The sequence below is a fragment of the Dipodomys ordii genome, unplaced genomic scaffold (assembly GCF_000151885.1).
Source record: "Dipodomys ordii isolate 6190 unplaced genomic scaffold, Dord_2.0 Scaffold45, whole genome shotgun sequence".
In the NCBI taxonomy this organism is placed as follows: domain Eukaryota; kingdom Metazoa; phylum Chordata; class Mammalia; order Rodentia; family Heteromyidae; genus Dipodomys; species Dipodomys ordii.
This window is the reverse complement of record NW_012267261.1, coordinates 13,166,311-13,193,952: the sequence shown is the minus strand read 5'-3', so window position 1 is coordinate 13,193,952 and position 27,642 is coordinate 13,166,311. Positions and strand designations below refer to the sequence as shown.

Sequence of the window (27,642 nt, the reverse complement as noted above, 5' to 3'; positions counted from 1 at the left end):
TCTCCCTTTTTCTCCAGGATCTCTCTAGACTGTGAAAGCATCCCCATGGTTTCTGCAAAGACTCTTGTAAGCTGTCCTTGTGTTCATTTCAAGTGTTACATCCCTAGGCCTTAGCGCCACCCCCCCCCCCGCTTTGAAACCCACCAAGCTGTGGCATTGGGTTTACCACTGGGACATGGCTTCTAGTTAGAGTTGAGGGGACTTTCCTAGCACAAAGCGAACTGTGGTCTCCTTCCAGGAACGTATGAGCTTAGCTGCCAGTAAACACAAATAATAATATGTAGAGGCCTTTCTGCTTGAGTTTTCAGGCCTTTTAACTGGTTCACTTTGGGTAATGAGGTTGTTGCTGATAAGTAGAGATGACGAGAAATAATTACAACCAAAAATTATGACCCCCTACCAAGCAAAGGAACAAGAACACTTGTGGAGATTGCACTCTATCCAGGGCCAGATGGAGGCAAGGTCCCAAGGTCCCTTGCACACAGGAGAATTGGGGATCAAGGCAGAACCAACTCAGCTTGCTCACAATTTTAAAGTGTATTTCTTCTCCCCCTGCTCCCCAGTACTTTCTGATTAAGGTTGAATCCAGATTATGTGATGGTTTCATAAAAAGCTTACCCAAGCCGGGCACTGGTGGCTCACGCCTGTAATCCTAGCTACTCAGGAGGCTGAGATCTGAGGATCGTGGTTCAAAGCCAGCCTGGGCAGGAAAGACCGTGAGACTCCTATCTCCAGTAAACCATCAGAAAACCAGAAGTGGCGCTGTAGCTCAAGTAGTAGAGCGCTAGCCTTGAGCTAAAGAGCTGAGGGACAGTGCTCAGGCCCAAAGTTCAAGCCCTGCCACTGACAAAAAAAAAAAAAATAGTATCTGGGCAGGGGGAGGGGAGAGGCTGGGAAGGGATGTGAAGGGTAAACAAAAGGAGGAGGCTGCAATGCTTGGTAAGAAACGTACGCATTATCCTGCCCATGTAATTGTAACCCCTCTGTACAGTATGTTCACAAAATAAAAAAAATAGTATCTGGGCAAGGTGAGTGTCAAAATATTTAATCGTTATCTGCAGAAATTTTACTTTATTGCTGTCCTCATATCTAGCTGCATGAAGACATCATTGGAGATGCTGAGGTAATATGTTAAACTGCAAACCTTTTTTTTGGGGGGAGGATTGGTCATGGGGCTAGAACTCAAGGTCTAGGAGCTGTCCCTGAGCTCTTTGCTCAAGGCTAGCACTTGAGCAAATAAGAGTAATATAAGTAAGAAGAGAAAATAAAAGTCTCACTGACTTCAGTCTGGGCTGGATTTGAACCAGGATCCTGAGATCTTAGCCTTTGAGTACCTAGGCTTACAAACATAAGCCACCAGTGCCTGGCTCTGAAAAACCATTGTCATCAATGTAAATCAATTCTCTCCAATGTTCTGTTCTGTATATGAAGTGCCAGAGGAACCAAGGTGGCTTTGTTTTCAGTGGATGCTTTGAGAAAGGTAGCCTCTGAGCGAGGTGTTGGTGGATGACGGGTGCTATCAGAGCTTGGTGCTCACACCTGTAAATCCCAGCCACACAATAGGTAGAGATGTGAAAGATTGGGGTTTGAGCCATGTGAGGCAAAAAAAATAACGGTGAGGGCTGGGAAGGTGGCTCAGTGGTAGAGCACTTGCCTTGCATGCCTGAGGCCCTGGGTTCGATTCCTCAGCACCACATAAGCAAAAAGAAAAAAAGCCGGAAGTGGCGCTGTGGCTCAAGTGGTAGAGTGCTAGCCTTGAGCTGAAGAGCTGAGGGAAAGTGCCCACGACCGGACCCCCCCAAAAAAAATAATAACGGTGAGAACACTTCTTAAGTGTCCTCTGTAATAGTATGTACCTGTCATCCCAGCAAGGTGGGAATGTAAATAGGAGGATTATAGGCCAGCCTAAGCCAGCCAAACCCTATCTCAGAAATAACCAAAGCAAAAAGGGCTGGGGACATGGCTCAAGCAGGAGTGTACCAGACTAACAAGCAGAAGACCTTTAGTTCAAACTCTGGTATCACAGAAAAAGAAGGAAAGAGAAAGAAAGAAAGGAAGGAAGGAAGGAGGAAAGGAAGAAAGGAAGGAAGAAAAAAAAGAAGACATTAGGTCGACAATAACAATATGATGCTGGTGGTGGTGATTTGGAGGTACTCACTGAGCTTGTGGTACTTTACAGAGTGTCTACCATGTGCTAAGCCAGTGGTTCTCAGAGTGTGGCTGGCCCTCAGACCTGATGCACCAGTATTGCCTGTCCCCTTGCTATCAATGCATCTTTGCAGACCCCCTCACAGACCCACTGAATCAGGAGGGGATCAGCAATCCATGCCCTACCGAGCCTTCCAGAGTATTCCACGCTTGCTTCAGTTTGATCTAACACTTTGTGTACATGAACTCACCAATTCTTACCACCATCTTATAAGGTGGCCACCATCATCTTCATTTTGCAATTGAAGAACAGAGGCAAGGTGATAGATAGCTGAGCTTCTAAGTTAGTCACAGGCTGCTGAGTGGTAGAAATGCACCATTAGGTAATTTTGTTGTGTGAACATTACAGGGCAGGCTTCCACAACCCACATGGTATACATCAGTCTTGTGGCCTCTCAGTATGACCAAGAGGTACAGTAAACAAGAAATGGGTTAGCCTCTGCCAGAGTAACATGGCAGCCTGTTTTACAGTAACCAGGAGGAGTGCACACTAAAATAACAATGCAGGTATAGTGTTGTAAATGCATAAATCAGTAGTCACTTATCGTCATTTGCGAGCATAGAGTACTGCATGTGCACCCTGTAGGACCAGGTGCACAGCAGATGTGTTGAGCAGCATCACCCCACATGAGTGATGTGTTGCACTGTGATGTTACTATGGTGACGATGTCAGTCAGCAGGAGGAATCTTCAGTTCCTTAATATCTTCCAGGATTGCAGAGGTGCTGTGGTCCATTGTTGCACACAATGTGGTTATGTCGCCTGTGACTGCATTGCACACTCTAGAGAGGAATAGGGCCCATTATTGTTATTTTTTTAAAATTATGCTGGTGCTGAGGTTTGAACTCAGGGCCTTGAGCTTGCTGGGCAAGTGCTCTGCCATATGGGCCAGGCCTACAGTTCAGGGATGCTGGATAGTTCTTAATGCTTTGAAATTTACTTGAAGATTGCAGGATATTCGTCTGGAGCTTTTGCAAGAGCTGCTAAAGCAGCGAGCAGAGAATCAAAATGAATTGAATACGAGGCAGTTGAACGCACAGTGGTGTCGACTGCAAGAAGCCAAAGAGGAGAAAGTGGACAAAATTCAGCGCATGCACATGTCAGGTAAGTGGGTTTGAGACAGGAAAGCAAATAGGAGGGGCTCTGTTTTAGGTCTTGGACCAAATGTTGACTTAGCTATAATGAAATTCTGTCCTGAACCTGGTGAATCAAATAAGTTAGAGGGGAGAGGCAACTTGTTTCTCAACAATGTAAGAGTGTGTGTGTGTGTGTGTGTGTGTGTTGGGGGGGGGTGGAATCCCTCACTAAGAAAATCAAGAGTCTGTGTTCTCCCAGGTGGACAAATTATTGACATTATGTGTTGCACGCATATGTGTCTATGTGTTTTCAATATCAGGTTCAGGCTACAGAATGAAATTCATTCAATGCAGTTGTTTCCCTGTGAGTAAAATTAGAACTGGTTTGCCATTCTGCCTTCATAATCTAGAACAAGATTTTTGGAGATGGTCATGGAGGTATGTCTCATTTCAGCAATGAGGAAATTTCTGTCCAAGTCAAAGAACGTAGAGGGGAAGTTGGAGAGGAGAGATATCATCAAGGAGTACTCTGACTATGGGTCACAGGTCTATGGACCTCTCTCTCGCCTTGGTCGTTTCCCGGACATCAGCGGGCAGCAGTTTGTAGTAAAAAACTACTATCTCAACACCTATGAAGGTAAGTGATTGATGAGATCTAAGAGCACTCTAGACATAAGAGTTAAGTATATAAATTCAGATGAAAAGTTTCCAAAATATTTGTAAAAAAAAAAAACCAAACAAACCTAAAAACAAACCTTCAATATACTCAATATACTCAGGTTCAATATACTCATTAATAGTTCATACAAACTAACAAAACTGCCAAGACCTAAATAAATAAATGGGCATAATATAGAATAATTTAGCAGACAGTAAAGGTCAGTTAACTACTAAATATTTTAAAATACCAGCTGGATGTGGCAGCATCTGTCTGTGGTCCTAGTTAGTCAGGAAGCTCAAGTGAGCTGATTACTTGAGTCCAAGAGTTTGGGGCCAGTCTGGGAAATGTGGCAATGGATTTTTTGTATGTGTGCCTGTCTTGGGACTTGAATACAGGGCCTAGGCACTGTCCCTGAGCTTTTTTTTTTTTTGCTCAAGGGTAGTGTTCTACCACTTGAATACATCTCCACTTCTGGCTTTTTAGTGGTTAGTTGGAGATGAAGGCTCATGAACTTTCCTGTTTGGGCTGGCTTCAAACCTTGATCCTCAGATCTTGGTCTCCTAAGTAGCTAGAATTACAGGTATACGCCAACAGTACCCATAGTGAATTTTTTTTAAATAGGATTTTTGGCAGTACTGGGTTTTGAACTTGGCCTAGCTTTATGTTCACTTGGCTTGCTTGCTTGGCTCTACCACTTGAACCATACGTCTAGCCTGGAATTTGTTGATTATCTTGGACTTTTCTTCCTGGAATGGCCTCAAATTAAGATCCTATGCATCTCAGCCTCCTTGGTAGCTAAGGTAATGGGTGTGAGTCACTAGGACCCAACTCTGTTTAAAAAACATTTAATGACATTAATAATAAGTTATACAGAAAATGAAGTAGCAAAAATATTTTGTATCAGGTTTATGAAACAATCAGATGCATAGTGACATCATCCTTCTCAAAGGAATGTCAGAAAACTAGGGGGCAAGATAACAGGTGATAAATTCATGGTGAGGGCTATGTCAAGACCAAGAGGATTTGTACATTTCAGTTCACATAATTGAAGCTTTATGTGGTCAAGATCAAGACAGTTTTACACGATTAAAGCTATCATATTCAAAGTGGAATATGACAGATTGGTGAGTCTCTCTGTCTCTGAGCTTTTGTATTCAAGACTAGTGCCTCATTACTTTGAGCCATAGTGCCATTTCTGGCTTTTTGGTAGTTAATTGGAGATAAAGAGTCTCATGGACTTTCCTGTCCAGGCTGGCTGTCTTTGAACCCTGATCCACAGATCTCAGACTCCTGAGTAGCTAGGATTACAGGCATGAGTCACCCATGCTCTGCTTGACAATATTTTTAGTTTTAGAAAACATTTCTCATCTTATAGTCTAGGTCACTGAGAACCTGCATTAATTATATGGACATAAATGGGCTTTACATTTCATGGACAATGCATTCTATTATGTGAGATGTGCCTTAAAAAGTATTCTAAAGAAGCCGGGCGCCGGTGGCTCACGCCTGTAATCCTAGCTACTCAGGAGGCTGAGATCTGAGGATCACGGTTCAAAGCCAGCCCAGGCTGGAAAGTCTGTGAGACTTATATCTCCAATAAACCTCTAGAAAACCGGAAGTGGCACTGTGGCTCAAGTGGTAGAGTGCTAGCCTTAAGCTGAAGAGCTGAGGGACAGCGCCCAGGCCCAGAGTTCAAGCCCCAGGAATGACAATAAAAAAAAAAAGAGAGAGAGAGGAAAAAAAAAAAAAGAAAAGTATTCTAAAGAAACCACTTGACATTTGTTGTTAAAATGAACAATATCCTCTGAAAACATGTACTTTTTGCCTGTAGGATTAGTTGAACTTGAGGCATGTCTCCCAGATTTTGTGACACAACCAAGAATCAAAGCTCCAAAGCCAAGGACCATCGTCACCAAAGCTGGTTTTCTGAAGCGGGTAGCGAGGACAGACTATGAGCTGGCAGAGATCCATAAGGTACACTTTTCATATGGAAGACCAGATATTTCTCATGTGGCTTCCACAGAGAAACACCGCACTTCCCAATTTCATTCTGTCTTGGGCATTGCTGATCATGAATCTAAGGCACAACCTGACATTCCTTCTTCTCTAGACTTTTCTCCCCTGGAGGTTGTCCATGATGTGCCTAATAGTTTTTCCCCTCATTTCATACTGCAGGAAAACTTCTCAGAGTTCATTGTCTTCACTTACAGAAGTCATGTTATTTCCTGATAGGCTTTCTGACTTTGGATCTGCATTGGTAAAACTTGACGCTACCTAGAGGTACAGCAAATTCCTAGTATTAGACATTACGGTTGGTGTAGATGTTGTAAGAGGCTCCACTTACTCCCTTTAATATTTGTTATCAGGACATCAGGAAGGAGTCAAACACATCTAGTTTAAAATTCAAGAAAGGCTGGTGGTGCTCACATTGGAGCAGATTGCCTTAGCCTAGTGGTGGAGGAAAACGCCAAGAGAAGGGATGACATTCGTTTGATCATTTCAGGCGCTGTTGGACAAGAAGAATAAAGTTGCGGAAACAAAGAAACCTCTACGCTTCCTTCAAAAAATCTCCATGCCTCTGCCTCGACTTTCCACCCCAACCTTGGAGATGGGTTCCTATGTGAGTTAGAAACTGGTTTGAAATGCTAGCTTCAGCACGGCCGTCAGTGTCGTTAGGAAAGTTTGGGTTGAAAGAAAAATCTGCACTACAGTTAGGTAGTTTCTCAAGCTCTGATTTAAAATTGTTTGTGTGTGTGTGTCCTTTATTCTTAAGTATCAAACACAAACACAGCCACATACATGTGTGCACTCCTGCATGCTCATGCGCGCGCACACATGTGCATGTACACACACACACTGAAATCTGAACCCAATCATGCTCAAGAATGAAGCATCAGCAGAGACGGCAGTCCTCTTGTGTGCCAAATAAAAGACTGAGAACAGTCTCCACGCCGACTTCCTTCTCACCAGCTAGTGGCTGTAACTGTGGCAGTCAGACAGGAATAAAATGCTGGTGGTGACATCACGACAGGGTGGCTTTTAGGCGAGGAATGGCTCCAAGGGGTCCCACTGACCACTTCTCGCCAAACTCCATGTGGGCAAGGTGCCAGAACTGGTGCCAGAACTGGTAAGGATATAAAGGAGGGCGTCACAGCACACCAACCCACAGGGAACTGCTGAGCATGTCGTGATAGAGACGTGGAGAACTCCCCCAGCAGTGGGAGCATCTCTGGCTGCCAGCTGAGCCTTCCAGAGGAAGGCTACTGTGTTCCTTGTCAGGAGATGGGTGTGGGGGTGGGGTGAGGAGGGATTCGCACCAAGGCCTGTTTCCTCCTGTCCTAGAGGGAACCATACCCACTGCTTCTTCAGACTCTGTGCAGGCCTTTGAATCCTCCCTGTCTGTGGTGGATGTTAATGCTACTACTGTCCCGACATTTTCTCTTACCAGAGATGCTTTCATGAGAAGGCTAGACCTCGTTCTTCTTGCTTTGACCTTTTCATTTACCAGTTTAGCTAAATGCTCATGCATAGCACGTCACTCTAAACACGGACTAGCTGCGTTGTGTTTGCATGAGCAAATGTGAGCACGTGATTGCTGAAAGGATATTACGCACTGTGCTTGCTGCTTCAAGATTTTGCTGGAAATAGCATCATTTGCAGGGATAATAGAGCAGTCCTGGCATTCATTTTCCTTTCGTATGACCTGGTAGCAATGCATTATTCATAATGAAAAAGAAACTGCGTGACATGGTAAGTACGGCGTGTTCAATGAGGACAGAGAACAGGCTCTGTGTCTTTCAATCCAGCATCTGACACAGTCCCTCTTGTTTGAAATAAGTCTTGCTTGATACAAGCATTTGATGAGGTGTAGGTACCAGTGGTTCCAGCCTGTAATCCTAGCTATTCAGGAGGTTGAGCCCTGAGGATTGCAGTCCAAAGCCAGTCTGGGCAAGAAAGTCTGTGAGACTCTTATCTTCAGTTGACCAGCAAAAAAGCAGGAAATGGAGATGTGAATCAAGTGGCAGAACACAGCTTTACACAGAGAAAGCTCAGGGACAAAGCCCAGGCCCTGGCATCTAGTCCCAGGACAGGTATGCACATGCGTGCGCACGCGCACACACACACACACACACACACACACACACAGCATTTGATGCTTAGGCTGCTGCTGTTGTCAAACTATTTGCTCTGTTTTTCTCTCAGGAGGAAGAGGAGATGGAAATGGCTGTGATCTACCTGCAACAGCTACTCCGGGGCAGAGTGGTTCAGAACATGGTGTGTAGTCCAGCTTCCAGCGCTTGTGTTTCAGAATGCATATGTGCGTGCGTGATGGGCATGGAGGGAATGCTTCCCTCCTGAACCTTGCCTGCCCCTCCTACTGACTTGTCTGCCACTTGGCACAGCGGAACCTAGGCAGTGTAAACTTTTTTTCTGCTTTGGGATACTCTCTATGTACATTTTCCCACCGGATTTTGAGAAAAGCAACATTACAAAACAAAGAGACTCTCTAGTTTTCTAGAAGGATATCCTAATACAGTTATTTGAGTTTGCCTATATCTGGAAATATCTTCATTATCAATGAGATAGCTAAAATTATAATGGCTACACTTTTAAACCCCTGCCATGTACCCATATTATCTATTGTTGGTTCTACATGTATCATCTCATTTTTTCCTATCAGGACTATCACTAGCTAAGTAAGTAACCTGAGTCAGGGAGATTTAGTTAACTACCATCAAATTCAACTCCCTTGTTCCTGACTGTAAAGCTTCAGCCATTTGTGTTGCTGGAGCTGGCACAATAGAATGATAGAATGGCGCAGCTACATGTGTGTCTCCCAAGACACACATACACACACATGTGCATGCACATGTGCACACACCCTGCAGGTACTAGAGCTTGAACTCAGGTCCTTGTGCTCCTGTTTGGCTTTTTCACTCAAGACCACTTGAGCTACTTCTCCACTTCCCGCTTTTTGCTGGTTGGTTGTAGATAAGAGTCTCTTGGATTTGTATGCTCATGTTGGCTTTGAACCATGATCCTAGGATCTCAGCCTCCTGAATAGCTATGATGACAGGTGTGAACCACCAGTGTGGCCCATGCATGACTTGGTTCTGATGCGTAAGTCCAGGGAAGCTAGAGAGAAACTTGTGCCCAGCACTGTTCTTTTGCACTGGGGATTAAACTCAGGGCCTCATGCTGACTAGACAAAAGCTCTTCTACTTGAACCACATCCCCAGCCCTTTTGATTTTATTTTAGTTTTTCAGACAGGGTCTTAGTCTTATCTCAGACTGTGATCCTCCTACGGCTGCCTCCTGAATAGCTAGAGTTATAGGCATGTGCCACCATAGCTGTTTTTGTTTTTGTTTTGATTTTGATTTTGCTGGTTCTGGGCCTTGAACTCAGGGCCTGGACACTGTCCCTGAGCCTCTTTGTGTTCAAAGCTAGGGCTCTACCATTGGAGCTACAACACTACTTCCAGCTTTTTCTGTGATTAATTGAAGATAAGAGTCTCATGGGCTTTCCTGCCAGGCTGGCTTTGTGCTGTGATGCTCAGATCTCAGCCTCCTGAATAAGTAGGGTTACAGGCATGGGCCACTGGCATCCAACTCATGCCTGGTTTTAACATGTTTCTTCACCCCATTTAATATTCTCCTAGAGGAATGCCATACTTCACTTCAGCCAGTACGTTATGTATTATAAGCCAGGGACACATTCTTGGATTAAAAATAAAGGCAAAACAGAACAAACAACAAAACCACCACAGCCATGAAAAATGCCATCCTCAGGGAAGGAGCATAGGAAATTGTAGGGAAGGTTCTAGTTTCTTAATATGATCCTGTAAGTTGCCACCTAGTCTCTGAGAGGCATTGTTAGGAGCTAAACCAATAACTCACCTCTCTGCCTGTAAGTTCTTTTCTCTCTGAACCTCTGAAGGCACAAAAAAAGAGGCCGAAATCCTAGCAGGGTGGAATACTCCTGCAACGAGAGCCCTTTATGCAGGACAGAACCCACTATCCCCAGATACTTTGCATGCTGCTCGTGACTCCTGGAGCACATCACCCTGAAGGATCGTAACGGCCAGGTCTTTGTTTGACTTGATCTCGTGCAGATGTTTGAAGGGAAAGAAAAGCGGCGAGAGTTGATCCACGAGCTGCGCACCAGCCATGCACTACAAGAAGATGAAAAGATACTGAAGAAAGCCGAGAAGCAACTGACACTGGCCCTACAGCGACAGAGGAACCTGCACGAGCACAAGGTTCTTCCTTTCTGTCTTGCTGTGTTTTCCCTCTTCCTTTTATTATAGCACAAGGAAAATTGGGACAACAATAGAGGACACGATAAAAAAAAAAAGATTCCTCCAACCTCAGCACTTTGCCAGCATTCAGCATCCATTCTGAACTCAGGGCCTCACACTTGCTTAGCTGGCGCTCTGCCTCTTGAGCCACACCTCTATTCTCACCTTTATTTTTTGGCTAGTTAATTGAGGATACGAGTTTCTTGGATTTGAAGCCAGCTGGCTTCAAACTAAGGTCCTCAGATCTCAGCCTCCTGAGTAGCTAGGATTATAGGCGTGAGCCACCAGTATCCAGCTATGTCAGCACTTACTTCTGAAATGTGAACCCATCAGAGCTCATGCTGGATGAAGTGCCTGTTAACCATGTTCACTCTGTGTTGGGTGATGTCTGCCCCCCCATGCACAGCTTGAGAGTCATAACTAAATGAACAGCAGTAAAAGTTGTTCTTGTTCTCTCCCAATGTTCATGCTATTTTTGCATACTTCTTAATGCTGCTGACAACAGTATAGACACATTTCTGCTCCTTTCCCCCACTTTGCTGTAAATCAGTATGAAAAACACAATCATCTTGCACTCTACCACTTGAGCCACTCTTCTACTTCCAGCTTTTTGCTGGTTCGTTGTAGATAAGAGTCTCTTGGATTTATATGCTCATCCTGGCTTTGAACCATGATCTTAGGATCTCAGCCTCCTGAATAGCTATGATTACAGGTGTGAACCTCCAGTGTGGCCCATGCATGACTTGGTTCTGATGAGTAAGTCCAGGGAAGCTAGAGAGAAACTTGTGCTCAGCACTGTTCTTTTGCACCAGTGTGTGCATGTGACTCATGCATAACTCTTGTGCCATTGGGAATTGGATATAACAGTCAGCAGCTTGGAAATGACCACAGCTTTACTTCTCTTACATGAAAGCAGGGCCATGGATGGTCGCTGAGTCAGGAGAGCAGGTCTGGGGGCTAAATAGGGGAAGAATAAGAAAGACACAAGCTGTGCCACCCAAGCAAGGGACCAGAAGCAGATGAGGGGAATGTGGATTGAAGTGTCTGGGTTCTATAGACCTAGAGATGTTCACATAGGGAAACAATGATAACATAGGTGCAGAGTCTGTGGATGGCCTTTTAAGGATTGGGATAAAGGCCTTTAACAGATGCAGGGAAGCACTTCAGGCTTTTCAGCTCATTTTCCCCAAACGGTGGAGACATGACTGATGGTATCAGCTAAGTGTAGAGGTAAGAGTTAATGTGAAAAGCTGCCATTCATACTGTACCTGTTCCCAGAAACACCAATGATATGCAGGCATCTGAGGATTAGGCTCCCATGTATATGGATAGCAATGCTGGTCTCCCTTAATCTGCTCTCGTTTCTCTGGAAAATAGTCCATAAAACACAGTTCCCAATTATGCAATGGATCCCATGATGTGATCACAAGAGAATCATCTTCCTACGTATGTTTTGCATACTTTTTTTTTTGTCGGTTCTGGGGCTTGAACTCGGTCTGGGCACTGTCCCTCAGCTCTTCAGCTAAAGGCTACAGCTTTACCACTTGAGCCACAACACCACTTCAGCTTTTTTTTCCTGTTTACATGGTGCTGAGGAATCAAACCCAGGGCCTCATGCATACGAGGCAAGCGCTCTACCACTGATCCACCTTCCCAGCCCCTTTTGTATACTTTTAAGTTAGATCATCCTACCTAGATTGAGAATACCCAGGTTTGTGGCTGAGGAAAGAGGCCAATCATGAACAGATAGCTATCTTAGGATCTTGAAAATCAGTCTATTCTCCAACCCCTACCTCCACCCCTTGGCCTCAAGTAAAGTTGCGGATGCTGCTCAGATACAAGAAGGAGAGAATCTGTTCTCATCTCAAGGTTGAATGTTCACTGTTTATTCATGAAAGAGCAGAGAGATGCTGCCACCCTTTCTTTCCACACTCCCTGTTATAAAAGTGAACTTGAACTCCGTGGTTAGGAAGTGTGCGTGCGTGAGGATGGATGGTCTGGGTACCAGGCAAACACCAGCATTTGACTGACAACCTCCCCTTTGACACCTGTGCGAATTCCTTCTCTTCAGAGTCAAACCAGAAAGGGAAATGAGGAAGGAGGAGCTATCAGTGTTAAAAGCAGTGAACAGTGGGAAGAAGAACTTATTTTTCCACTCTTAAGACCTAGGGTAGGTGGGGGCACAAGATGAAGTCACACAGGCTAAACAAATCTCAAGCACTTTTCCATTTGATGTGTCAAAGATGGGGCTCACGGATCCATAAAGAGGTACAGTGGCTTACTCCTGGCTGAGAGCTCCACGGGTCTCTATTTTACCCAACAATCACATGGGCATTTAGGCTCTTTTCCTGTGCTGGTTCAAAAACAGTTGTTAATGCCTTTGGAGTTATTAAAAGACTCAAGAATGACAATGTTTTCTGCTTTCCTATTTTGGGAGATATTAAAATTCCTCAAGCTTGTATGAATGGACCAGATGGACACACCTTTAAAAAATTAACCGGTGTCATGAGTGAATTTCTAGGAAATCCTATGTTATTAAACTCCAATATTGTGTGTGTGTGTGTGTGTGTGTGTGTGTGTGTGTGTGTGTGTTTGAACTCAGGACCTGGGTGCTATTCCTGTGCTTTTTTTACTCAAGGCTAGCACTCTACCACTTGAGCCACAGATCCGCTTCCTGTTTTGTCTTTTTGTTTTTTTTGGATGGTTAATTGGAGATAAGAATCTCAGGGACTATCTTGGCTAGGCTGGCTTTGAACCACAATCCCCAGATCTCAGCTTCCTAAGTAGCTAGGATTACAGGCGTGAGTCACGGGGCCTGGCTTAAACTCCAATATCATCTTCGGTAAGAACCTTGGCGTTTCTCTTCCCGTCTGAAAGGACTTCACTTGACCTTTTGAATAAAACTGAAGGAAACGCACAGACAAACAACAGATCACACCCCAAGTGGCCACTTGCAGAAATGTTTTGTCACATCTCATTTGTAAGGTGAAGCCTGACCAATCCGGGGCAGCAGCCTACCTCCTGGTCTGTGTGACACACGTTCCCAGTAAGAGCCCTTGGGAAGGGGATCCACAACCACCACCCAGCTGCACCCAGATCCAAGTGGTTAGACGACTCGACTGCCAAGATCGCCATTCCTTAGTGGCCTACAATTATATTCTTATGTTTCCAGCTGTCCCTCATTGAAAACCACCTGGCCGGCCTGGAGGGCAGGGCACTGGCAGACATGTTCGACTTCCTGTCCAAAGAGCTGGTGAGACTGCAGGAAGAGAGGCGCATCCACGCCTTCGCCATGCTGGCCGAGCGGCAGCGGCGCACGCGGGAGGCGGAGGAGAGCGGCCGGCGCCAGGTGGAGCAGAGGCGCCTGCGCGAGGAGGACGAGATATTTAAGGAGGTAGGTGGGCGCCCGCGGGGAAAGGGCCACCCCTGTCCTCTCCCCCGCAGGAAGCCGGTGGGCCGGAGGAACCTCAGGACAGGCCATGGCACTGAACTTTCCTTTTCCTTTTTTTTTTTTAAATTTCCAGCAAACAGGCCTTAAGCTCCTACTCCATCCAGGCCCGGCACAGGCCAAGGGCAGTATGAGATTATTTGGAAGGGAAAAAACAGACTTAATCTCTTCTCTCCTACTTGAAGGAAGCATAAGTAGAGTTAGAAAATGCCATGATTCCATGAAGGAAACAAATGGGGCCCAATGATGTATTCGAAACAAGATTACTCTGCCACAGATAGACATATATATGTCTATGTATATCTATCTAATCTATATCTAGATAGGTAGATAGATGGATGGATGGATGGATGGATAGATAGATAGATAGATAGATAGATAGATAGATAGATAGATAGATAGATAGATAGATAGATAGATAGATAGATAGATATGTCGTGGTGCCAGTACTGGGGCTTGAAACGGGTCTGCTGTTCCTTAGCTCAGGACGGTCACTCTACCACTTGAGTCACAGTTCCACTTCTGACTTTTGTTGGTCCATTGGAGATAAGGGTTTCATGGACTTTCCTGACCGGGCTGGCTTTGAAGCACAATCTTCAGACCTCACAGTGTCCTTGGTAGGATTACAAGTATGAACCACTGCCTTCCCCCTACTCTGCTTTTGTGTGGGCAAAGATCTGGAAGGGAGGAGAGAGAGAAGGTACATAGAGAGAGGTGAAAGAGAGAGAGAGGAGAGAGAGAAGAGAAAGAGAGAGAAGAGAAAGAGAGAGAGAGAGGGAGAGAGAGAGAGAGAGCGCGCTCAAGGAAGCCAGGAAGGAGGCTGCTGAAGTCATAAAGGCCAGAATGAGAAACAGAGAGCCCAAGTATGGCAGGTGATGCTACTGTTTTCAAGGTAGGTAAGAGGAGAGAAACCTAAGTTTCAGGCAGGGGTAATTTAGTCTGGACTGCTGGGTGGAGTTATCATCACACACACGCAGAGGAAGAGAGTTGGGCTACCTGCACTGAACTATGGAAGAGTCTGCATAGTGGCCACATTCCCAGAGTACCTTAAGGGCAGCTAGGTGAGTACTTCCCCTGAACCAGCTGTAGGAAGAAAAGGAAAAACCAGGCTAGAATTTTAAGATGTAGACCCCATAGGAGTATATACAGCTATACAGCTGAGCATTGGTGGCTTATATCTGTAATCCTAGCTACTTAGGCAGCTGAGATCTCAGGACTGTGGTTTGAAACCAGCCAGGGCAGGAAAATCCATAGGACTCTTGTCTCCAATTAAACACCACAAAGCTAGAAGTGGAGCTGTGGCTCAAGTGGTAGAATGCTAGCCTTGAGTACAAAAGCTCAGGAAAAATGCCTAGGCCCTGAGTTCAAGCCCCAGGACTCACACACACACACACACACACACACACACACACAAATAAGTACTATGTGAATTTGGGGAGTCTTCTAAGTTGCCCTGAGAGTTTAATGATTAATGATTTACCTTATCCCATAGAATTAAGATTGACCTAAGAACTGTGTGGTTCTTTTTTAATTAAAAAGCTTTAAAAAAACCTTCAATGAATTGTATCTTCAACATACAATTGAAAATGTTTGTAAGTATATGTTATTAAGTTCAGATTTCTAATTTGATCCAACAATCACCTACCAAAAAAAAAACCACAAACAAGCAAAAAATAAAAACAAACCATAAAGACAAGAGCTGGATGAAAAGCTTCCTAGGGAGGTATCTTCTAAATACCATTTCTGAATTATTCTTTTGGTCAGAAGTTGTGGCCGTGCTGGCTTCTATGGGTGCTGGAAAATACAGTCCCTTTGGCCCAGCTAAAATCTAGGGGTTCTGTTATTTAAGCTGAAAGACAGAAAAGACAATGGGAAATATTTCCTAGCTTCTCTATGGTTAGGTAGGTTGGCCAGCTCACACTGCTGCTTAGAACAAAGCCAGAATCCAAACCAGATTATTGATCTGAAGCCATGGTTTTACTGCCTGCCTACCTCCAAGTAAGGTCCATGATTCTAAAATAGGCTGGGCAGATGAGGCCCACCACAATGAACAGGTAGGCAGGAAGACAGGAAAGAAGTGGAAATGTTGACTTAATGAATGAGGTATCTGTGACAAGAGGTCAGCCAAGGTTTGAATTATTCTTATCTTGTTCATCGTGGGATGTTGTTATCAAGAAGGGATATTTCTGCTTTGTGCAGGTGGTTAAAGTTCACCAGAGTACTGTTTCATCCTATCTGGAAGAAATTATACTGAATACTGAAGCAAGTACTGCAGATGAACAAGCCAGAGCAGAAATTGAGAAGGTGGCTGAGGAAATCAATAACATTGCCTATGAAATGGAAAGCCGGTACGCAGCAGAATAGCTATCTCTCTCTCTCTCTCTCTCTCTCCCCTTCACACACACACACACACACACACACACACACACACACACACACACACACACACACTCCTTTGCTGTTATGTGAATGTCAATTGTCAGGAGCTTAAGATTTTTGTCACCACGGGGACACACATAAAAGAACTCAGCTTGCTTGTCCATTACCCTACTAGTGTCATCATTAGAAGTCAATCAAGCTCCTATCTCTGCATAGTTGCAATATTGGGAATTGAATTCCCAGCTATCCTCTGCAATGTTGATTACGTTCATAGATGCATAGATGTGGGTGTGTACAACATTACTTACACTTGATCCCACGTGTGGGGCTTCCTTCCACTTTGAGCCACAGCTCCACTTCCAGTTTTCTGGTGGTTAATTGAAGGCAAGCGTCTCAGACTTTCCTGCCTAGGCTGGCTTTTTGAACCATGATCCTCAGATCTCAACATCTTGAGTAGCTAAGATTACAGGCATGAGTCACCAGTGCCTGGCAATAAACTGAATTTTTAACATTTCTTTCTTATCAGGTTGGTAAATGAAGGACAGAATCAACTACTAATTTTTCATGGAGTTTAAACAAGGTCTCCAAAAATGTGTTATTTCAGATTATTCAATCAAGGAAAAGGGGGTGGTGAGATTTAGGCACTGGAGTTGCTAACTGTAATTCAGCAGTTCAAGCAAGGGAGCAAGAAAACAGTTTGATTTAAAAATTTTATTTTATTTATTGTTATCATAAAGGTGATAGGCAGAGGGGTTACAGTTGTATAAGTCAGATAAAGAGTATATTTCTTTTTGGGGGGGGAGAAGGGGGGAAGGAGAAGGATTGGGATTGGGGGGGAGGGGGAAGGCTGGGAAGGGATGTGAAGGGTAAACCAAAGGAGGAGGCTGCAATGCTTGGTAAGAAATGTACGCATTATCCTGCCCATGTAATTGTAACCCCTCTGTACAGTATCTTCACAAATCAAATCAAATAAAATTCAAAAAAAAAGTATATTTCTTTTTGAACAATGTCACCTTTTTCTTCTTTTCAAAATTTTATAGTCGAACACAACTTCAATCTGAGGAGATTGTTGCTGAGTTGGTTTACAGTTTTCTGATCCCAGAGGTTCAAAAAGACTTTGTCAAAGAAAAAGGTAAGTCAATAGAAATGTTTTACCTTAGGTGTTTTAGAAAGCTCTAAATTATTTTTAGTATCCTAGAAGTGAAAACTAAATGGCAGCGTGTATGGGATTTCTGAAGAAGCACTGATTTCCCTTGTTAACGAGTTTGTCAGGTTCCCTTCCTGCTGTGTGAGTAGAGATTCTGAACACCCAACTAGATTCTGCAGATGAGATGCAGTTGCAATATGCTTGCCAGCACCTCCACCCTCTTTGAAAGGAAGTTCCCCAGCTTGCTGAGGAGGAGTGTCTTATGATTCACCCTGAAACAGCCTTTTGTAGGCAGGGCACAGGAAGCGCGGGTGTTGAAAAGCAGCCATGCTGAGGGCCTAAATCTATTCTACTATACTTCCTTGTGTCAGCCCAAACTGTGCCTCTCCTGGGGCCATGTCTCAATATAAATACCTCAACCTATCATTTGCCAAATGTGGCATGTTTGTAAAGATTAATGCTTTCCGTCAATAGAGGAGAAGACAAAAGGAGATCATAAAAGGGCAGGTTCTTCCAGAGCTCTGAAACTACTGGCTTCATCCCCAAGATGGGTGATATTAGAACAAGGCCATATTTAGGTGAGACAGCAGCACAAAGCGTGCAGGATTCTGTAGAACTCTGTGGAGTGTTTCATTGAGGATGAAAGGATGGTGGGATTCAAACACATTAGGACAAAGAACTTCCATGTCTTCCTCCTTCATGGTGGTTATGTGCTTTTTAAGCCAGCATTTAGTTTGTTCGTTTTTTCTGGTCAGTCCATATCTTTTACACCTATCCTGGGCCATGCTTCTGAAGAGAGTTAAATCCTTGCAGTACAATTCCTGGCAAGTAGGATTATGTGTATTTTGCACTGTGGTAGATTCTACCCAGTTGTCCCACAAAAAAAGATTGTTCTACTGCCATAACAGTGTATAATACTGCCTATTCCAAAACAGTTAATTTTCAGACAAAGTAAGACATATTTCTATATCAACTTCACAGTGAAAATGTTTTCTAAATCCATTAAAATGATCAGTTCCTTCCTGCTTCTCCCAGGTCCAAAGTCAGGTCAGTTTGCATCAGAGCATTCTACCTGAAGGGGATGAATGAGGTGTGGAAATGATGGGCTTAATATTTATTTAATCTGAGAGGGAGATTTTGGAAGAGGAATTTGAGTGGAAGAAATCAGTGGGAATTGTTTATGGTCAAGTCGCATTAGTTCTCAGCCTCTTCCCTTCCTATTTATGTCAAATCAAAAAAAGAGAAACTTTCATTTCTCATTTCAAATGAGGAAATATATATTTTTATGCATAATATGTTTCTATATTTGTGTTTTTATTTTATTTATGCTTATATAAATATATTTATTACTATGCAAGTATATATTTTATATTTATATTTATATATTATCTATATTGTATGTACTAATTACCCAAGATTAAGGTAATATTACATGTGGGCCATATTGAATTATCTTTTCAAAAAAAAAATTTGGTGCTGGTCCTGGGGCTTGAATTCAGGGTCTAGGTTTTGTCTGAGCTTTTTGCAGAGTTGAATCAGGATCTCTGTGATTGCAGAGGTCTTGTTTTTTCAGCCACACTACTGTCACCTGCAAAAAGCTGCTATGTATTACCCTGTATAAAATAGCTGATATCCAAAGGACAAAGATTATCTATCATCTATCTGTCTATCTATTTATCTATCTACTTAGTTAGCCAGGGTCTCACTATCTAGCCCATACTGGCCTCAAATTCATGATCCTCCCACCTTAAACTCTTGAGAGCTAAGATCAGAGCCATGTGCCACTGAAACTATTCCATAATACGTTTTTTTTTATTCCATAATAATTTTTACTGTCCTTTATTTGTTACATGACTTGGAATAAGTTACCTAATTTCTGTATGTCTATATTTATTCTTCTGGAAATGAGGATATTAATAATATTCTCTTCTTGGGTTGTGAGAGAATTAAATGAATAATTACATGTCAAGTGCTTAAAAGTGTGGTTGGAACAAATTAAGGACAAATGCTAATGAACACCTCTCCTCTCCAAAGGCTTAGGCACTAAGGCTTGATAATAAATATTCTTAGAATTTGATGATTAAGTCAGCATCAATCAATAGTGCCGTCTCTATGAGGAGCTATGGTTCAAGGAGAAGTATGAGGCAAGAGTTTCATTAAGACTAAACAGTCATTCATGATGTAGGTAGAAAACAAAATGTACCTTACATTTTGGGGTTCCCTGGTTGGCCCAAATGCAAGTGTGGTGAGTAGTAAATGGGGATAACCCAATCAGAGTAGACATCCTAGAGGAGCAGAGACTTGAACCGGGCTTTATGAAAGTGTAAGACTTCCACTGCAGACATTACAGGTGAGGCAAAAGCTGTGGAGGGGTGAAGGGAAGGACAACCCCAGACAGACTGACCCAAAATGCGAGCAGCACTGAGTATAAGGTATGGAGCCAGGAGCAATGGCTCACATCTGTAACCCCAGATATTGGGGAAGTGCAGGTAGGAGAACCACAGCCCTAGGCCAACCAGGCAAAAAAAAAAAAAAGTGAGACCCTAAACCCTGAAATCCTAAAAGCGAAAAAGGCTAGAAGCGTGGCTCAAGTGGTAGAGCACTCAAGTGCAAGGCCTTGAGTTTAAAGCCCAAGGAGACAGAGGGAGGGGTAGGTGTGGGTTTTCTGCTCGTCACTTTTCACTCTTGCCACCAAATACCTGAGAGAAACAATTGAGAAGGAGGAAGGGCAGGGCTGGGCTCACAATCGGAGGGGTTTCAGGCAAGATCTGCTGGCTCTGTTGTTTCTGGACTATGGTAAGGCAGAGCGTCGTGGTAGAAGGGCATAGAAGAGTGAGTTGCTCACCTCATGGTGGCCAGGAAGCAGAAAGAATGAGAGAGAAAGGTCTGAGAACATAATACCCTTCAAAGTCATGCTCCACTGACCTCCTTCCTCCCGCAAGGCCCATTCCTCCTAATGGCCCATTCTGCCATTGGACAGATCCTAACCTGTACACCAGCTTGCCTTTTGGTGAAGCAGAAGGTGGGGGGCTGGGGGTGCATTTCATAGCTAACCTGCAGCAGATGTGATTTACCTGTAGAAGATGTCCTTCTAAAACAGAGATCCAATAATCTATATTGAATCCAAGTAGCCCTAGCTAGAGGATATGTGGCTTGTAAAATTAGGGTTTGTGTCCCTCTGCCCTGGAGAGCATTTGGGAATGACTTCCCTCAGGTTTTCACGATAGAGATTCTCCTGTCTCTTTGGTACAGTGAGGAACGCCCAGCGGAAGCACATCCTGGCGGCCCATCAGATCATCCACGAGTTCACTGACGCCATGGTCCAGGAGCACTTCTCCGAGAAGCTACAGGCCAGGGGCCAAGCCACCGATGCTAGGGAGGCCCCTGAGAGCCAAGAGGCCCCCGAGAGCCAAGAGGCCCCCGAGAGCCAGGAGGTCCCCAAGAGCCCAGAGGTCTCCAAGAGCCAGGAGGCCCCCGAGACCCAGGAAGCCCCTGAGAGCCATGAGGTACCCAAGAACCAAGAGGCGCCAGAGGAGGTGTCCGAGAGTGACGAGGTACCAGAGAGTGACGAGGTACCAGAGAGTGACGAGCTAACCCAGAGCGACGACTTAGTGGAGAGTGACGAGCTAACCCAGAATGACTTGGTAACCCAGAGCGAGGAGGTAAACCAGAGCGTGGAGCCATCCAAGAGCAACACTGAAGACAAAGAGGATGCAGACAGCTAAGGTGAGTGTGATGTTCTGTGGGGAGGAAGCAGCAAGGATGGAGGAGCAGCCCTCACCCTGTGCTCTGCTCTGACAGCATCCTGCCAACAACTGCCTTGTTCTTTAAGAAATTTAATGTAGCACTCCTACTTAAACTGACTCATACCTTCTAAGTTAGGGCTCGGATGGTTGAAATTTAGAATTGAGTCAGCGATCACCACAGGTGGGACTCTTGGGATCTAGAAAGTAGAAATCTAGGTATTTCTAGTGGGTTATTTGAGCATATATCTAGACAAGATTGTCTGTAAGAAAGCCTGACCATTTTCCCACCTTTCATAATACTGGGATTTGAACCCAGGACTTCACTCTCATTAGGCAGGTATTCCACCTCCTAATACACACCTTCAGCCCTTTTGGCCTTTAGTTACCCTTCAAAGGGCCCTGGCTGACGTGGACTGCAATCCTCCTACTTAATGCCTCCCACTTAGCTGGGACTACAGGTGTAAACTGCCACATTTGACCGTGCACATTGTTTTAAAAAGCTTGCTCAGACGGGGGGTGGACAGGATATGCATTTAGCGAGTTGTAAACACAGCATAAAGCACTAACCCTGTGTGAGATGCCAACTCAGATGTCATCTGCAATGCCCACCAGGAACTGATGTTAGGCTCAACTAAACATTCATCCTCACAAGTCTGACCCAGACCACATTTGGCGTGTGCGTACTCAGCAAGATGCAGCGGGAAACATGGCTTCCAGCAGGGAAATATGTCACTTTTCTTCCTATAGAAGTTCTATCGTAGCCATATAGGACACAGAGCTCCTGTCCTTAGCCCTGGGTTACCAAGGAAAAGAGAGTTGCATTGAGTGGGAGTAGGCTTGGGAGCCTCGCATCCCAAGGGCTACAAACTTTTGTAATAGTCTCATAGGCACAGCTTCGAGGATCCTCACAGTCACTTTGCCCAGTAACAAAACAACACACTGAGGGAAGCTCAAAGTTACCATTTCCTGTTGGATAGTTATAGGTTATTCATCAGTCCACCTAATTCAGATGCAGTTTACTCGTCAGGGGTTATTTTTAGCTGAAGGAATAAAAGTCACTTAGTAGCCCAGTTGACACATACCACATTATCTATCAGATGACTAGGAGGATAGAACTAGAGTCTGTTCAAAGTTAAAATGAAAGAGTCAATTGAAAGTTTTTCAAGGGGAAAGGGGGGCTGGGAAGGGGACTCAGTGGTAGAGCTCTTGTCTTGCATGCATGAGGCCCTGGGTTCAATTCGTCAGCACCACATAAGCAGAAAAAGCCGGAAGTGGCCCTGTGGCTCAAGCGGTAGAGCGCTAGCCTTGAGCTGAAGAACTGAGGGACAGCGCCTAAGCCCAGAGTTCAGGCCTTATCACAGACAAAAAAAAAAAAAAAAAGGAAAGAAAGAAAGGGGGCGGGGGAAGGGAGTGGATCTTGGCCGAAATCAGCCCTTCTTTTTATACCTTGGTGGACACATACTTTTGCTTTTTACCTGGAATACTCTCAGTCATGTTGGGGGACAGGCACTAAGGGTTGAAAGAGCTTGTCTTGGCATCTGCTGCTAGCAATATAGTCTCATACACTGCCCTTCTCGAGGGGTCTGCTCACTTACTGCACATGTTCAAAGGGACCTGGTGCAGGGAACTATTGGAATCTTAAGTCCCAGTTAAAGGGAGGAACATGAAGGGAAGGTTGAAATAAAATGATGATGATGATGAGACATGAATGTAAAAGAGTGACTGTCTCAATAACAAAATAAAAGTAATGAAAAAGCCTCAGAAATCTTTGAAGATATTACCCATATGTTTATATGTAATGACTTCTACCATGCAGCAATTCAAAGCCTACCTCATTATCTTGCTAAAAATAAGCCAGAGGAATAGAGTGTCATTTTTTTCAGCATGCAATTAAATAAAATTAGTATTTTTCCCAATTTGAGTTAAATATATCTGCATTCTGATTTTGATACCTGACCTAAGACATTCCATGGTGGTCCATGAAATAAAGGCAGAGGAGTCAAAAGACATCTTCGAACTACTGATTAAAAGTAAAATACACCTCATCAAACCCATGTAAAGTGTATATGATAGTCATAAAACATAGCTACAAAAAACCCTACATTTTTTTTTTTTAGTTAAGGACCCTCAGCAAAGATCAACCAGTAACTCACATGAGTGGAACTCAAAGTTTAGTTGTCCCCAACACATAATATTTCTCCCTATTCTATCTTGCAGGGGTAGGAGAGAAGTTCTAAATTGATTTAGTAATGCATAGAGGGAAATTAGAACAACTACGAACTATTGAGACACATACGTCTCACTTAGGAAGCAATGGGGATGTAGTGACACTGTGGAGAACTTCTGGACCAAAATCTTAAAAAGAAATTCACAGTTGATTCTGGCATATGGCGCTTCTGTTTTCCTGTTAACACGTTTTATAATTTTCAGTGATTTCCAAAGTCCTTTTGTCATTTTTTTTGGTTTTCATATTTATTTCCTGAGGAACTGTGACAATTCTAGAAAATGTGGCTCGACAATGCTACTCAAAACCATAAACTAAGGGGACAAAAACTGGAGCCAAAGTTGAAGCCCTTCCATTTTGTATAGAGACTCTGAAAGTCTATGCCCTAGTGGTAAGCATTAACTGGAAGTAAGTCTTCCTGCATATACTACAGTTAAGTTTATAATCCAAATTTTTAAAAAATAATCTCAGAAACTGAAGTTAGATACTTGATTCTTCAGTAACTTGTCAGATATAACATGTTCAGTTTTCCTTTGAGAAGGTTAACATCACTTTGGACCTCAATTTATTTCCAAAAACAACTTATCACATACAATTGGTAGAGCATAGCCAAAGATACCTTGGTACAAGCAGAGACATGGTACTTGAACAAGCAGTAGCAGAAACAGTAGGTCACAGAAACAACCTGAACACATCTAAAATACTGTGATTCTCAAAAAGCTTGTGTTCACTGTATGGACTTGGAACCTCTTGAATTGTGAAAAAAATTAATTTCTGTGATTCAAGCCACCTAATCTGTGATGTTTTGTTATGTTGAAAGACACAACCCATTTGAATATAGAATTGTAACACTATGCAGTGTACATTTCCAGAGCCTTGTGTATATTTCCAATGAACTTTTTTGCAAGCACACTTGTAACCATATGTATATAATTAACAAATCTGTGCATGCTTATGCCTGGGCACCTATTTTTTGTAACTCTTGTGTAGATTGTCTTTAAACAACGTGTGATCTTTATTTTGAAAAATACAGATCTTTGGAATCAGAAAAAAAATCAAAACAGGGTTGGATGCTACTGTAACAAATATCTACATCTGTAGGAGTAGCTTTATAAAGGGTAACAGGTAGAATGTTGGAGTGTGTGTAGTGTCAGATGGAAATATGCAACATGTTATTGCAAACCTTCCTGAACTGTGTTCTAATCTTTTGTAGAAGGTAGAACATATGAGCAATAAGACTGGATATTTAGCTGAGTAGACTACTAAGCAAATATATTAAAAGACAGTGTCTTCTCCTGGCTGCTTATAGTAAGACAAGAGATGGCCTGACGGGAAAAAAAAAAGTGTTAAAGGGAAAGAAACCAGGTCTGAAAGATTTGAAAAATTCTCAGCCTACTCATACTGCAAAAAAAGAAGCAAGTCTTCTGATGAGAGCATGAGGATGTGGCTGAACAACCATATGAAAAGGAGTTTATGGGTATTATATGATCAGCATACATGACCAGTTTGGCCTGGAGAGACAGAGGGAAGGCTGCTGGACTTCTGAGATTTGATTGGGTGGGATGAAGGAACTTGTCATCATAAGGAAGGAAAACGACCCCACAGGGGATTGAATTGTCGTCCTGGCCATGTCCCCACTTCAGCAAGCCAGCCGTCCCCCACTCTAAGCCCCTTGGTGGTGAGACTCCAGTCCCAGCAGAACTACAAAGGAAGAAACCCTACCTAGAACCATGGAATGGGACATGGCAGAGTCCAAGGATCGGAACCTCCCCACAGAAGAGCAATGGGAATGGTGCTCCTGTGGGCCTGGAAGGAAGCAATTCCTCAGACTTTAATCTCCAATGGCATTTCCCTCACAAGGTCTTAGATTTGCTGGGGACTCATCACTGGCTTCTTGTTTCTACTTTTTCCCTTTGGGAATGGGAGTATCTACGTAGTGCGGGTCTGCCATTGCAATTTGGAAGCCCTCATAAGTTGTCTGGTCTCACAGGCTCACAGCTAGAAAGGGAATGTTGCCTGAGAATGTGTTGGATCTTGAGTCTCATATTTGGCTTGGGTAATATTTAAACAAGAGTTGGGACTTTAGACTTTAGGGCTGATACTGAAACCGGTTAAAAGTTTTGGGACTGTTGGGAATGGAATGAATACATTTTGTGTGTGAGAAGGCTATTCATGCTGGAGACCTTCTAAAATGTGTGTGGTAAAGTCCTAACTCCCAGGGTGATGGTCTTTGATATTATATGTGGTTTGAATATTTTACAATGCACACATTACTAAGTTTTCAGTTAATTGAAAGCTTTTTTTTTCCAGTTCTGATATTTGGAAAATGAGACACTGATCTAAGAGATGTGTGAATCCATAGGTTTATAAATGGCAGAGCTAAGGTATGCCCAGGGGCTGTCTGTCTCCAGTGCATTGTAGCTAGGCGTTTTACTCATTCTGGAAATGAATGTTTGTAAAAGATGGCTCACTCTTGAATATTTGTTCTTTTTTTTTCAGATTGTGTGTGGTTTTTTATTAAGAAGCTGTACAAATCATCTCGAGAACTCCAGTATTCTGTGCTTCTAAGACATGTAGCTCTCATGAGCACGTCAACACGTGCTTCCCGAGGAGAGAGATCTCTTTTCTTAACATGCCCAAGAACCTCAAATGCTTTTCACTAGTAACAGTTGATTGAAAAGCGTTTTGTTCTCTTTGGTGTTTTCTAGATTCCCTCTACTTCAAGAGAAAATTTTTCTTGTGTCTTTTATCAGCATTTTACTCAATATTGTGCTGGCTTGTTGACTCAAACAAAAAGAAATGTGCTGAATATTTCTTACGTTGTTTCGGTTTGTCATTCCTAGGACACTGGAATTATCTATTAAGGTAGAAAATGTGCATCATCCAGCATTTCATCTCTGGGATTTACATCCAACAGAAATACATGAGTAACATGTATGACATGTTAGTTGTGGTGACCTGCAAACTGGAAACCCACATATCCTCATTACTGGAATGAATACTATAAACATGGATGTATTCCTTCAATAGCACGCACCCCAGCATTGAGCATGGGGTATAAGATGTATAGTCACACAACCCACCTAGGGAGCATGTGGAGGGAGGGCAATCTACCCATCCACCACAAACATCAGAATTGAATGGATTTCTCCTCATTCAAAGATGAGCAAATAGAAAAGCAATCAACAAACAAAAACATCAGCAACAAAATCAATTCAGAACCCCTGTAAGGATTTACAAAAGAAAGTCTGTATTACACTGAAAACAGAATAAAAGTTTATCTCACCTGACATTACTTTAAGAAACAGCAAAGATTTTAGAAACACCCAGTGTTTTTAGTAAGAGGTAGAAAAAAAGGTCTTCTTTGGAATCAAATTAGGGAACAATAAAAAATACTGAAAAGAAAAGAAAGTCATTCAAAAAGGATTAATACTCCAATATCAAAGGCTGCAGCTGTGGCTCAAGTCAGTGGTAGAACACTTACAAACACAAGGCCCTGAGTTCAATCCTAGCACTGCATCAGCAACAACAGAAAAAAACCCAATGACAAAATTCATCTATTCATTTGGATACAATGTAAAGAACAGAAGTATCGTAGCAGCAAACAAAATGGGTTTTATTGGTGACAAATTGGCTAAAGATGAAATGGGAAAGAAAGGGCCAAGTGATGAAAATGACTAAGAGATTAGCCCAGGATGACCAATCATATGAGCAATAGAAATTCTTGAAGAAACTACAACAAATAAAATACAAACAATAAGCAGAAGTTGAATTCAAAACAAAAAACTCTGAGCCAGAAAAAATGGAGGCCAGAGATAGTGGTACACACCTATAATCCCAGCTACTTGGAAGGCAGTGATCATAGTGGTGTTGACCCAGCTGTAAGTAAAAGGATTACAGTCCAGCCAGCCCAGGCAAAATATGAGGCGCTATTTGAAAAATAAATTTTAAAAAGGCTGTCATGTAACTCCAGTTAAAACCACGAAGTGATAGAGTACCTACCTAGCAAGCACAAAGCCCTGAAGTCAAACTCCAGTACCACTAAAATAATAATATACCAGATTGTACAAACTTCTAAGAGTTTAACTCGTCCTAGGGAAACTAGCATTAAGGCAACCTTTTATTTCCTCCCAAGGATCACAGATGAACAGAAAAGTACCTTACCAAATAAGATTTTTTTTATTGTTTGTGCCAATACTGGGGCTTGAACTAGGACTTGGTAGTGATTGTACTCTGTTCCTTAAAAACCATAGCCTGGGAAGTAGCACTGACAGCACCCAGGGCCCCTAGTTCCAAGCCCCATGACTGAAAAAAATAATCACACACACAAAAACCCCAACACTAGCCTGAGCTAGGTAAAGAGCTGAGGACTAAACTCAGGGCCTTGCACTTGCCAGGCTAGTGCTCTTCCACTGAGCTGAATCCCCAACCCCACATGAACTCACACTTGAAATA

General features: G+C 43.2%; 1 protein-coding gene across 2 annotated transcripts in view; it reads left to right on the top strand.

The window, feature by feature from the left end:
* The window catches only part of Maats1 (MYCBP-associated, testis expressed 1), a 43,901-nt gene extending 17,934 nt beyond the window's left edge, over positions 1-25,967 (top strand). Inside the window, exons 8-19 of one of the 2 annotated variants that reach the window (XM_013019384.1) lie at positions 3,154-3,311; positions 3,738-3,920; positions 5,776-5,918; positions 6,448-6,564; positions 8,148-8,219; positions 10,058-10,204; positions 13,416-13,637; positions 15,891-16,039; positions 17,111-17,202; positions 20,470-20,687; positions 20,724-20,943; positions 25,687-25,967. In XM_013019384.1, the coding sequence (XP_012874838.1) occupies positions 3,154-3,311; positions 3,738-3,920; positions 5,776-5,918; positions 6,448-6,564; positions 8,148-8,219; positions 10,058-10,204; positions 13,416-13,637; positions 15,891-16,039; positions 17,111-17,202; positions 20,470-20,687; positions 20,724-20,942 (1,720 nt within the window). In that variant the 3' untranslated portion in view covers position 20,943; positions 25,687-25,967. Of the gene's footprint in view, positions 1-3,153; positions 3,312-3,737; positions 3,921-5,775; positions 5,919-6,447; positions 6,565-8,147; positions 8,220-10,057; positions 10,205-13,415; positions 13,638-15,890; positions 16,040-17,110; positions 17,203-20,469; positions 20,944-25,686 lie in introns of both variants that reach the window. The other variant, XM_013019383.1, reaches the window with a different exon arrangement.
* Positions 25,968-27,642: the final 1,675 nt, after the last annotated feature.